The 13,243-nt window shown below is 51.3% G+C and overlaps 1 protein-coding gene across 1 annotated transcript in view; it reads right to left on the minus strand.

The window, feature by feature from the left end:
* Positions 1–2,744: 2,744 nt before the first annotated feature.
* The window catches only part of GRAMD2 (GRAM domain containing 2), a 34,774-nt gene continuing 24,275 nt past the window's right edge, over positions 2,745–13,243 (minus strand). Inside the window, exons 2-12 of the mRNA XM_011953819.1 lie at positions 12,695–12,787; positions 11,793–11,850; positions 11,371–11,446; positions 10,627–10,730; positions 9,901–9,999; positions 9,543–9,614; positions 8,297–8,353; positions 6,555–6,699; positions 6,202–6,412; positions 5,200–5,304; positions 2,745–4,939 (exon numbers count right to left, since the gene is read on the minus strand). Of these exons, the coding sequence (XP_011809209.1) occupies positions 4,936–4,939; positions 5,200–5,304; positions 6,202–6,412; positions 6,555–6,699; positions 8,297–8,353; positions 9,543–9,614; positions 9,901–9,999; positions 10,627–10,730; positions 11,371–11,446; positions 11,793–11,850; positions 12,695–12,787 (1,024 nt within the window). The 3' untranslated portion in view covers positions 2,745–4,935. The remainder of the gene's footprint in view (positions 4,940–5,199; positions 5,305–6,201; positions 6,413–6,554; positions 6,700–8,296; positions 8,354–9,542; positions 9,615–9,900; positions 10,000–10,626; positions 10,731–11,370; positions 11,447–11,792; positions 11,851–12,694; positions 12,788–13,243) is intronic.

Raw genomic sequence — 13,243 nt, forward strand, 5'->3', positions numbered from 1 at the left:
ATCAAACTCCTGGCCTCAAGTGATCCTCCCTCCTGTGTAGATGGAATTACAGGCATGAGCCACTGCACCCTGCCCAGTATTTGTGAGGGGTTTTGTTTTTATTTTTTTCTTTTGTTTTTTTTGGACTGACTTATTTCACTTAGCTTAATGTCCACAAGGTTCATCAATGTTAGAGCATGTGTCAGACTTTTTTTCCTTCTCAAAGCTGAATATTTTTGTATATATATATTTACATATCCGTGGATAGATGAATATCCATATATGTTTCATTGTGTGTATATAGAGAGAATATAAACATATATATATGTGTGTGTTTAGTCATCCATGGATGGACACTTGAGTTGCTTCTAATTTTTGATTATTGTACATAATGCTGCTATGAACATGTGTGTTCAAATATTTATTCAAGTCGGGCCCTGGAGGTCGAGGCTGCAGTAAGCTGTGATCACACCACTGTACTTCAGTCTGGGTGACAAAGTGAGACCCTGTCTTTAAAGAAAATAAAAAAGAAAAATTTCTTCAAGATTATTCTCCCAGTTCTTTTGGCTATATACTCAGAAGTAGAATTGCTGGATCGTATGGTAATTCTGTTTTTAATTTTTTTGAGTAGCCACTGTCCTGTTTCACAGTAGTTAAACCACTTTACATTCTCGGCCGGGCGCGGTGGCTCAAGCCTGTAATCCCAGCACTTTGGGAGGCCGAGACGGGCGGATCACGAGGTCAGGAGATCGAGACCATCCTGGCTAACACGGTGAAACCCCGTCTCTACTAAAAATACAAAAAAAAAAAACTAGCCGGGCGAGGTGGCGGGCGCCTGTAGTCCCAGCTACTCGGGAGGCTGAGGCAGGAGAATGGCGTAAACCCGGGAGGCAGAGCTTGCAGTGAGCTGAGATCCGGCCACTGCACTCCAGCCTGGGCGACAGAGCAAGACTCCGTCTCAAAAAAAAAAAAAACCACTTTACATTCTCACCAACAGTACAGTTCTCCATATCTTCACCAACCTAGCCCAAGTCATTCCCAGAGTTACTAATTCTCCACATCTTCACCAACAGTTGTTATTTTCTGTTTCTTTTCTGTTCTTTTGAGAGTAGCCATTCTAATGAGTGTGAAGTGGTACTTCATTGTGGTTTTGACTGGCATTTCCCTAACGATTAGTGATGTTGAACATCTTTTCATTGGTTATTGGCCATCTGTGTATCTTCTTTAGAGAAAAGTCTATTCAAATCCTTTGCCTTTTTTTTTTTTTTTTTAAGATGGTCTTGCTCTGTTACCCAGGTTGGACACTGCAACCTCCACCTCCTGGGTTCAAGCTATCCTCCTACCTCAACCCCCTGGAACTATAGGTGCATACCACCATGCCTGGCTAACTTTTTTTTTTTTTTTTTTGAGACAGAGTCTTGCTCCGTCACCCAGGCTGGAGTGCAGTGGCGCGATCTCGGCTCACTGCAACCTCTGCCTCCCGTGTTCAAGCAATTCTTCTGCCTCAGCCTCCTGAGTAGCTGGGATTACAGGCGCCCGCAACCACACCTGGCTAATTTTTGTATTTTTAGTAGAGACGGGATTTCACCATGTTGGTCAGGCTGGTCTTGAACTCCTGACCTCATGATCAACCCACCTTGGCCTCCCAAACTGCTGGGATTACAGGCATGACCACCACGCCTGGCCTGATTTTTGTATTTTTGGTAGAGACGGGGTTTCCCCATGTTGGCCAGGTTGGTCTCGAACTTCTGGGCTCAAAGCGATCCACCTGCCTCAGCCTCCCAAAGTGTTGGGATTATAGGCATGAGCCACTGGGTCCAGCCTTTTGCTCATTTTTCGATCGGGTTTTTTCTTGCGGTGACCTCTGTAACCTCTTTTCATGTCACTCTCCCACTTAGTATCCTAGGATACTAACATGCAGATAGTCTGTCCGCTCCTCAGAGACAAACATGTCCTTTCCTACCTTTTGCAGTTGCTGATCCCTCTTCCAGGAATGTGTTGTTCCCAGCTCCTCTCATGACTGACTGCTGATGCTTTAAGCACCAGCTTGTCACTTTGGAGAACTTTCTTAACCGTGTCATCTAAAGCCATCTCCCTCTGTACCACTGTTCATCACACTTTATCATGTCACTGTTTCTTCTTGAAAATCACTATCTGCAATTATCTTGTTTGTTTACATATTTACTTGGAATCTACCTGTACATGGAATGTAAGTTAAGTTCCATGGGACACAGACATGCCTGTCATGTTCATGGCTCCAGTGCCCAGCTTAGTACCTGGCATGTAGTCTTGGCTCAATAATATTTATTGAATGAATGAATCACTACTAGAGGGGGCGTCACAGGGAGAAAGAAGAAAGGTGATATGGCCCACATTGGAATGTTACCTCCTTACGTAGACTCTGGGTCATAGAAAAGGCCGCACAAGCCCTCTGGCTCTGAACTCCATACGTCAATTCCTGAATCAGAAGCATAGTCCTGTTTGAGCCAGGGACATTGCTTTGGAGTTGCTCAGAGAAAATGGGTAAGTATTCCCAGTGTCCACCCGACAGAGGCAGAGGGCTGTGGGGGTTTGCTGTGGCCATCCTCCCTCTTCGCCATACGCCTGAGGTATAAGTCAGCTCAGCTAAAGTCCTTTGAGATTTGCAGAGTACTTGGGACTATAGGAATGACTTGGGCTCCATCAGTCTCCTGGGGGCTGAGTATGTCAGTAAGAGTACCTGTAGTGAGTAGTCAGAGGATAAAAATGAACTTTCCATACCATCGTACACTAGAAAAATCAAGTTTTTTATTTTAAAATATTTTCAAAGGCAAAGGCCATAGCAAAACAGCCCAAGGGTGGTTGAACCAAATTCAGGGAATTAGAGGAGCATTAGCCAACGCAAGCAGGTCTATATAAAATACACATCGTTTATAAATGCACACAGCAGAAGGCACGGTGGCCCCAGAGGACCAGGTAGGGGGACAACAGGGAGAAACAGAGCACCATCCGGAGGGACAGGCACACCCACACCACTCAAAGCCCTGGGCCCCAAGTGCACCTCCAAAGTCACCTACCCTGCAGCATGGCTCTTGCCCTTTCTGAGCCTGAGTATACCTGAAGACCAAGTTCGCCAGCATCTTGGCACATCCACCTATAACTGGCACTTCTCATGGCCTCTGACAACCTAGCAAGGCTCAGAGAATGGATTTTTATCTGTCTTTCAGCAAGGACCAGGGAGAAGTGCTGAAGCAAGAAGGGTTATTTTCCTAAAAAAGACTGATGAAAAGGTGAAAGGGGCGGTTTCCAAAAAAAAAAAGGATGGCCGTTCATGGACCAGTGAGTTTCACCTGAGACATAGAGATTTGGTGCAAGCAACACAAAAGGCCCGGCTGTTTCATCCTAAAAACTGGGATGGGGAGAGCATGAAGAGACTACTTACTGGTAGTCCCTCCAGTCCTCATTTGGGTTTGTCATAAACAGGACAGACAGTCGTCTGCTCCACAATAAATAATTTCCACCTGGATTTCATTCCCTGATTAATCCCTCAGTGTCTGAAGAGGGGAAAACAGTGGCTGTTTCTGACACTGCCCACCCCATCACCAGCAACTTTCCCTGATACTTCTGGCCTCCTCACTAAGGCCCTTCCAGAACCTCCAAAGCCACTATCTTAGCAGATGGGAGTCCCAGGGTGATGAGGCCAGAGTTGTGGGGCACAGAGAAGAAGAGAAGGCCTTGATAGAGGAAGAGGAATATCCAAGGCAAAACCACCATCATGTCCAAGCTCCTCATCCTCTACCTTTCCTGTCCCCAGAGGTATGAGATAGACCCCCTGGCCTGGTTCCTGCACTGTTCCAGGCCCACAGTGGATACTTTCACCTTAATGGAGAATAGGCCCCATGGAGTGGAGGTCCCTCCTCCAAGGCCTGCAACCCAATGACTACAGGGGTGACACAGTGACCTCTGCCCTGTGATGGCTCAACACCATCACACGCAGCTGCCCAGACAAGCCCCCCAAACGGGCTGCTGTTGGCCATGCCTGAGATCTGGGCAGGCAGGCAGGGAGTAGACAGCAAGACCTCAGATGCAAGCCTCCAACCCTCCCCTTCCCTATTTCCAGGGCTTGGGATACCTTAGACATGTTTGAACACACAAGGGCAAAACCCAGTACCAGGTTTGTGACCACAATGATCAAAGGCCCCGTTCCACCTGTCTCACCAGAAAGTGACAGCTGAGGACACAGCATTTGGGTACCTCTGTTCTTCACAGCCCCTGCCACCATCCCCGTCATAGGCAACATCTCCCCGTAATGCAGCCAGCCACCTCATGAGGGGCCGGCACAGAGCCCCGGCCCAGAGCATGGAAATTCATCTCTGGCTGGAATCCTGGCCGTGAGCCCTCCCCTCTGCATTCACAGCTTCTCAGCAGGCCCCTGCCCAAGCCTGACAGGTGCCTGGCTGCCCGCAGAGAAGCCCTGTGGGAACACAGAGTGTTGGGAGAGAGCAGAGCCCACATGGGTGGTTTGTGTTCTGACCTCTGACCTCACCATGGGAGTGAGCTGTGTGGCAGAGCCACATTCCAAATATGAAAGCATGGCCTCTGTCCCTTGAGGTGGCCTCCAGTGTTCTGCCTGTGTGCCAGAACTGTTTCCAAGGACCCAGTTTGTTGTTTTGTGGTTTTTTTTTTTCTTTCTCATTTAAGTGGTTGCTGAAGCTTTGTGTACAGAATTCCTCAGTTGGTTCCAAAAACTCTGGCTTTTTGTTTGAGTCCAAAAATCGTAGAAGCCAGATACTTTGTAAATAGGTACTTCAGATCTCTCATAGAGGGAGGAGAAGAGCTGCGGGGAGGAGGAGGGATCTGGAATGTTTTCCTTCATAGGCAGTCTTAGCACAGCAGCACTGTAAACCACACTGGTGGAGACTTAGCACCCAGAACATTCTTCTTGAAGAAGGAATGGGGACAAAGGCCAAGTGGCTGTTACCTGCACACAGGAAAGATGTCCACGTCAAGGAAAGGGTCCAGAAGGCAGATGGACATGGGCAGAAGGGCCAGTGATAACTTTATTTCCCCCAAGAGTGGGCCCGGGTGGGACCGATGTACCCTGCACGCTGCCCAACCTTGCTTAGGGTCAGAAGCCAGCTCAAAACAGGACCAAGTCCAGCCAGGCAGCCTGGCCTGAGGTTCTTGGCCCCTGTCCTCAACCCTCAATATCAAAAGTATTAGGAAGAGAAAAGGCCTCACCTGTGCCCAGGGACTGGGCCGTTCCAACTCAAGGTGCATAACTGCTGCTCTAGCCGAGAAATACGGAACACCAGATAGGATGAGGACATGACCAGGAAGCAGATCCTGGAGAAAGGGACAATATGGAATTGAATATTTCTTCCACAGAAAGAGCATTTCTGGAAGTTCACCACAAATAGTGGGAACCAAGCTACCCCTGCAGTTGGAAGAATTAAAGAGCCCTTTGTCCTGCAGCCAGTTCAGGCCTCAGCATCTTTCTTCCCAGAGGCCGTGTAAGGGTCTTGAGACTCGTCCGTATGGAAGTGTCCTCACAGCCCAGCTAGAGCTCTGGGCCCTTCAGCTGAGCCCTGGAGGGAGCTCTGGCCAGACAGCCAGAACAGTCATCCTACCCTCCCTCTCACTAGCCACTGTGGTCCTTCCTGTGCCTCCTCTGGGAGGCCATGATGATGACCCCCTAGGCGTTGGGCCCATTCCCCCCAGCAGGTGCTGATGTTGATGGTCAAAACCCGGCTAGCAGAGCCAGAGGAGGCTGATGAGCTAAGGTGAGGGAAAACAGGGGCTGGCTGTTCATGTCACTTCCCATGATGCTCACTGCTCTACTGGTCCTTAGACAGAAGTAGAGACAAGTCAGGGGTTCCAGAAGCTACCCTAGTGGTGGGCAGTGGAGAGGCCATGCTTTTCCTCCCTCTCTCCAATTTTCCTTGCCCTCCTTCTCCCAAATCCTATGCAGATTTTCCTCTTTTCAACATGTCCATATCCTGCCCCTCTCCACCAAATAGTCTTAACCCTAAATTACAAGGTTTCAAGAATAAAAACTGGAGATCCTTTCTCTTGCTACAGAAGGGCGTGCCACATGGCCTTCAAATACTACCCAAGAGCTTGAATTTGACTCAGAACCTTCCTCCCGGTTCTGAATAGCGAACTCCCCACACTCCAAGGCCCTTGTTTCAAACACCTAGACATGCAGGTGGGTCTGTCCCCCTCCCCAGTATAGTCACCTACAGCACAAAGAAGACTTTGAGGAGCCGGTAATCCCAGAGCGTCAGCTCCGCAGTGCTCCTGGGCTCCTCCTCCAGCTCATCCTCCTCATAGACGGCATTCTTTGCAGTGGGAGAGCAGTTCGGCATCTTCTTAGGGCAGGCAGGACCCCAGCCCGGCATGGGCCATGCCCACTTCCCGCCGTTTTCTGAAGCTACTTGGGTTCTTGATTTTTCTATATGGACTTGGAGAAAGAAAAAAAAAAATCAGCTCTCAGAAGCCCTGCTGGTTGTGGTGAGCCCTTTATATGGAACTGGGAAGACAGAAAGTCTGGCTTTTGCAAGTAGTTGCCATGGACAAGCCCCCCTGGGACTTACCAGACCTTGAAGGCTTCCTGGAGGGGAAGAAACTGTCTGTGGAGTCCACAGATGCTGGAGGGATACAAGGGATGTTGTCTGGTAGAGACAGGGACCTGGAGGAAGGGCATACCTTTCTCCACTTCATCTCAGGGATGAGGACTTCCTGCAGTAAGACAGGAGAAGCTATCTTACCATGGCCCTTGGGAACTCACTTGCCCTAAGGAGCCCACACCAGGTTTATCAGAGTTTTCTCCAGATATTACCAAATATAGACGCCTAGCCAGGGATGGAAGCAGGTACAAGTGGGGAGGGCAGTTGCTACAGCAACCATATGCCTCTCCTCTCTAATCCCTTGCTGTGACTAGCTATTCTGCCAGGAAACGATGTCCTTGAACACTGCTAGTGTAGAACCACAGTGGGATCTTAGATGTGAGGCAACCCAGATACATGCTCAGATCTGAGGCCAAGAAAGCTCAGCACAACACGTCTTAGGTAGGATAAGTTCTGGCTCCTATACCAAGCCCTAACCTCAGCAGGAAGAACTTAGGGTCCCCATCCACAAAAATGGGAACTTCACCTTCTATCCGGCATATGGTATTATGCATATCACATGCTTGGCTAACCACTAATAGTTACTGAAGGAGTCTTCAAACACCCTAGGGTCATTTCTACCCCATCCCTGCCCTAGAAACTCAGCTCTGCCTACCCAGGGCCCCAGTTGCCAAAGGAAACTTCTGGATCTTTGGCAAATCTAAAATAAGTCTGTCTGGGTTCTACAAGGATAGTCTTTGGAGTTCTGCCCTAGGGACATCTCTTATTTTTTTTGACAGGGTCTCTGTTGCCCAGGCTGGATTACAGTGTTGTAATCTTGGCTCACTGCAGCCTCAACCTCCCAGGCTCAAGTGATCCTCCCATCTCAGCCTCCTGGGAAGCTGGGACTACAGGTATGTGCCACCATGCTCTGCTATTTTTTGTATTTTTATTGAGACAGGGTCTTACTATGCTGCCCAGGCTGGTCTCGAACTTCTGGGCTCAAGCCATCCTCCTGTTTTGGCCTCCCAAATTGCTAGGATTATAGGCGTGAGCCACTGCACCTGGTTCCCAGGGACATCTTTATCCCCTTGAAGGCCCTCTTGACTCAGCTGAAGAAAAGAGGATGGGCCACTGGCCCTGCATCTGTACAGGTGTGCAACCCAACCTGGCCAGTGTTGTGGGGCTTGGACTTCTGTTCTACTCAGAAAATCAGCCTATTGGCCGGGCACGGTGGCTCACACCTATAATCCCAGCACTTTGGGAGGTGGAGGCCAGTGGATCACTTGAGTCCAGGAGTTCAAGATCAGCCTGGCCAACATGGTAAAACCCCATCTCTACTAAAAATATAAAAATTAGCTGGGTGTGATGGCAAGTGCCTGTAATCCCAGCTACTTGGGAGGGTGAGGCAAGAGAATCACTTGAACCCAGGAGCTGGAGGTTGCAGTGAGCTGAGATGTTGCCACTGCACTGTAGCATGGGCAACATGCTGTGTTGCAAAAAAAAAAAAAAAAGAAAGAAAAAAGAAAGCCTATCTGCCGAGGTCCTGGTGGGTCTGCATTATGGTGCAGCAAGTTTAGGAGATGCCCTGGCATAATATAGCCACTGGCTCTTGAGCCTGGTGCCCCAGTTCTGCATTTGCATTGTGGGCCCCCCCTGGGAGGCCCAGAAGCCTCAGAGCTCCAGGCACTGTTAGTCCAGCAGTCTTTGCTCCCAGCTTCAGCTCTCACCAGAGACTCAGGTTTCCCTGGAAAATCTCTTACACTCAGACTCTTCTTGCTGGAAGGCTGAGGAGGAAAGGGAAAGCAGTCACTCGTCTGTCTGGAACAGGCAAGGTCAGGCAGGAGGAAGCATCAGCTCTCTCCAAGAGAGCTTTACCTCCAGATAAGCCCCTTTGTGTCAGGTAAAGCCCAGCTCCCAGGGTCTGTAGGGGACCCTCTATTTAATGCTGGAGCAGAGAGGCAAACTCCAGGCAACTTACTCTCCCACCTGCTGCCCCACCTCTCCCCTCTTCCTCACCATAGGCCAGAGAGAGTCACAGGGCATGTTGGGAAGCAGCTACACGTTCCTATCTGTGCATTAAGGAAGCACAAGTGAGGGCCTGGACATACAGATGGTCCCTGACCTACGATGGCTCCACTTAGGATTTTTCAACTTCATGATGGTACAAAAGTGATACGCTTTCTGTAGAAACCGTACTTCAAGTACCTATACAGCCATTCTGGTTGTTGTTTGTTTTTTGTCTTTTTTTTTTGAGATGGAATCTTGCTCTTGTCACCCAGACTGGAGGGCAATGGCGTAATCTCGGCTCACTGCAACCTCCTCCTCCCAGGTTCAAGTGATTCTCCTGCCTCAGCCTCCCAAGTAGCTGGGATTACAGGTGCCTGCCACCACACCCGGCTAATTTTTGTATTTTTAGTAAAGACAGCATTTCACTATGTTGGTCAGGCTGGTCTCAAACTCTTGACCTCAGGTAATCCACTTGCCTCGGCCTCCCAAAGTGCTGGGACCATACAGCCATTCTGTTTTTCACATTCAGTGCAGGATTCAATAAGTTATATTATAAAACAGGCTTTGTCTGAGATGATTTTGCCCAGCTCTAGGCTAATGAAAGCATTCTGAGATGTTTGAGGTGAGGCTAAGGTATGATGTTCCGTAGGTCATGTGTACCTCTATTAAGTGCATTTTTGACTTATGATATTTTCAACTTTTGATGGGTTTATGGGACATAAGCCCATGTACAAGGGGCATCTGTATATGGGGACACACGGGGGCCCACTGGCCTCAAAGACATGCTTGCAAGCATAGACGCACAATCCAAGTACTGTCTCTTGTACATTGAGCCTGAGCCTTTAACTCCCCTCTCCCTGCCCCGTTCCCTATGCTGGAGAGATGGGCAACCTCCCCCAACACCCTTGTCCACCTGCATCCAGGCCTGAGAGACCTCCCTGGCCTTCCTGCTCCCAAGCTCCATACCTGTAGGTGGGTGCAGACTCTCCTCAGCAGGTCATATACACTGTCCCGGGAGAGCAGTGACACAAAGATATACTGGGATATGGAAAGAAAACAGCAAGAGGGTGAGATGAGACCCCTTGCTGTGCCAGCCAGCCCCCTCCTAGATTGGGCACAGGCCCACAGGAGTATCAGGCCGTGAGAGCCAATAGGAGCTCTGCCTAGGAGCTTCTCTTCCAACTTGTTGTATGGCCTGAAATACGTACTGGAGAGCTGCAGGGTGGGGTGAAATAAAGACCTGGGAATGTGCCCAAGTCAGACTGTGGGCTGCTGGGGCTGGGAGCAGCACACTGACAAGGAAGCACCGGCCCAGTGCACTGACCTTCTGGCTGGTGTTGGTGGTGATGGCCAGTCCATTGGGAAGGAGCCGTGCCATCTTGTGTTTTTTGATCATTTGCACAGACACCACAGGAATGACGACCTGATAGGGAAAGGGATGCTTCTCTCAGGACTAATCCCCAAGGACATGGTCCCTTTGCTCCCTGTATAGGGACCCAGCTGTGAGCCCAGCATGGCCACATGGAGAAGCCTGGCCCCATGTGGGGAAGTGTCTGAACCTTCTAGCTTCTCATTCAGGCTCCCCTTCCGGTTGTGCCTGCCACCCTGCCCCAGCCTTGGCAGGATGTGTCACTCTTGGCTGTCACATAGGTATGATCCCTGTTATCCAGGAGGCCAAGGATGGTGGCTCTGGCAAATCTCATACTCTAGTAACGGAGCTCCATAGGCTACTTCTTGGCCACAACTATGGCTCCCCCTAAATGTGACATCCCGCTCTGATTCTCAAAGCATTTCTGAAATACCCAGAGGCAGAATGATTTGGCTGTGAACTGTTCAGGCCAGCTCAGGCCAGATGTGGGGTCCACATTGGGGCCCCTGTTTCAGAAGGGGCAGGACTACTTTCCTAGACACTGGATGGGATGCCTCGAAGCTGCTCATCAGCAAGGGGCTTCACCCGGGGCCCAGCATGCAGAGAGATAGGCATGACTTTGAGGCATGAGGCTGGCTCTCCCCTCACAGGATCATGGCAGCCCTTACCACTCATTACTACCTTGATATCCCTGCCAAAGAGGCTGGCATGGAAGCAGAGCCAGTTGGGGGAGATGTAGAGCCGGCCCTGGAGAAGGAGGTCCCTCTGGAGGGCACAGGAGCACACTAGGATGTCACAGGAGAGAAAATGGCCATAAGCAAGGTCAGCCCAGGAAGCCCCAGGACCTGGGTCCTCACACTCTGGAGTCCAGAGTCCAGCCTCAGGACCCATCTTCCTCAGACTCCCCCTTCCCCACCACAGACCCCAAACCCCAAACAGTCCATTCCCCAGCACTGAAGGGTCCTTCTCCTGACTGCCCCTCCGCTCCACCAGCCTGCTGGATGTTTCTTCCTTCTCCAACCATGCTCCAGAGGGTCCAGGCAAGTTCCTGCCCTGATCTCCGAGCCTGCAATTTCACAACCTCAGGCAGAATCCCTGACCTTTCCCTGCTCTGCTCTGCCCTGAGGGCCTTGATTGTGCAAATGCCCCCACATGCTCAGTGAGAGTCCAGAGCAGGGAAGAAGTCACCGGTAAGAGCAGAACAGACACAAGATTCCGAAGCCCTGACGTTTCCCCAAGAAAACCTTCAAAAATGCAATGCTATGTCCCAAACCAGCCCAGTCTTCTCACATTCTGGGGGAGTGGTCCGCATCTAAAGGACAGCCAGTTCCCATTTCTAAGTCATGCTTTGGAGGCTCCAGAGCAGAGGCCCCTGGCCCCAGGCACTCTGGGTGCCTACCCAGCTATACTAGGGAGACAGCTCACCTTTGAGAACCACTTCCTCCAAGGGAACATCCTTAAACAGCTTGTGGTATTGCTGGTTGTATTTATTCAGTGTTATCTGCAAACACACGGGCTGCGTCTGAGAAGCCCTGGGAGGTGAGACCGCCAAAGGGGCCCTGCTCCAGCCAACAGGAAATGCCACAGCCCCCCGGCCCATGCTGGGGACTTAGCATGAGGCAGCTAGTAAGCAGCCAGTGAGTATGGAGGGCTGTGTGCCAAGCACAGCTTGTCTCCTGGTGCTGCTGGTCCTGACAGGCAGCTTGTATTAGCAGAGGGGGACACCCACTCAGGCCTCCTGATTTCCTGATGACTGGCCTGGTGGCCAAGGCGCCAAAAGTCACTGAATTCTGGCAGCCCAGGACCCCTTCCTGGGTGAATAGTGAGAAGTCAGCCTCCAGACTTACCCCTTCTCGGCCACACTTCTTTATCTCTTCACCCTTCAAGCCTTCTGGCCAGTGCAGACTGCAAAGGAGACATTCCATTTTGGGGACAAGGAACCCCAGTCCTGCCCATGCGTACTCAGTGCCAATTCTGCCCTGGCCTTGAGCCAGAAGCTTGGGGCAGAGATCGGAGACTAGGGCCCTTCTCTAGGGGACACAGCAAAATGACAAGTACAGCGAGCACACAGCTATACAGCTCATCCCTGGGGGAGGGCACTGCGGGAGGCAGGGAGGGGTCGCCAAGGGCCCACCTTCCCCGATGCGAGTGAGCAGCATCTCCAGGAGGTGCGCCCAGTCTCCCAGAGATGCTGAGGAGCTGCCCACCTGGGTGTCAAAGACCCTGTCCCATTTCTCTGGCCAAGGGGTAAGCAGGGGAGCAGGCAGTGCCGAAATAGGGACCAGTTTGGGGTGTGGGTGAGGTGAAGGTGTCAGACTCACAGCTCCGGGGCCTGGCCGCAGGCCATGATGCCAGCAGGACTGCCCTCTCTGCCGCCTCCTCCCTGTGGCCTAAGCTCTGCTGCGGGAAGCTTGGCACAGACTCACCTGACCTGACTGAGGCTACCACAGTGGGAGAGGGGGATGGCGCTGAGAAAAAAGGTAAACCTTTGCCTTGTCTGGGTTGGCCCAGGGCACAGGTGAGCAGGGAGGAGGCTGGAAACCCGAGAAGCATGGACTCTGCTAGGTCCCAGTGCACTGGGACAGGCCTGAGGGGCGGGAGGAAGAAGCCTGGGGCAGCCTGTGCCTGACCTCACAAACCTGCAAAGGGGCCCGGCTTAGCCTTGAGGTCTTCTTACAAACAGGTCACCTCCTGAGGGCTTCCCACCCCCAAATCTGTGTGTATCTCCGACTGGGAAAGGGGTCCTCACCTGTAGTCCGGGGGCTCCTCAACTCTGTCTGGTTTCTCTTTGCAGGGCACAGCACTGTTCAGAGAAGCTGTCTTTCCGTGCATTTGTTGGTTGCTAGTGAAAAACAGGCCCACATCAGGAAGGGGGCTTCATGAGGACACCTTTCCCCACCAGCCCCACCATGCCCAGGGCCGCTGCCTCTGTCCCCCACCCAAGACTGGCCCTGGTATTGAGGGTGACACTGAAGATGTCACAGTTCAGAGGTAGCGGCGCAGGCAGAGGTTCTGGGACGGCTGATGGAGTTGGGGGTCTCACATAGCATGTTTCCCAAAAGCCAGAAGTTCTGCTTATGCCTGGGCTGGGAGGAAAATCAACCTATCTACCTCATCTCCAGTGCCAGGCAGCTCGTAGGCCAGGCTGAGTGAGGCCTCTAGCCCCACCCTTGAGGAGGCACACTGAGAGGGAGGACCCTGAGACTTGCTTATGCCGAGAACAAAAGTGTCCAAAGTACCCGCGCAGCATGACTGTAAACCATCAGATTGCAGGAAAGGAGGCTGAGCACAGGAGGCC

Source organism: Colobus angolensis, unplaced genomic scaffold (assembly GCF_000951035.1).
Source record: "Colobus angolensis palliatus isolate OR3802 unplaced genomic scaffold, Cang.pa_1.0 Scaffold372, whole genome shotgun sequence".
In the NCBI taxonomy this organism is placed as follows: Eukaryota; Metazoa; Chordata; class Mammalia; order Primates; family Cercopithecidae; genus Colobus; species Colobus angolensis.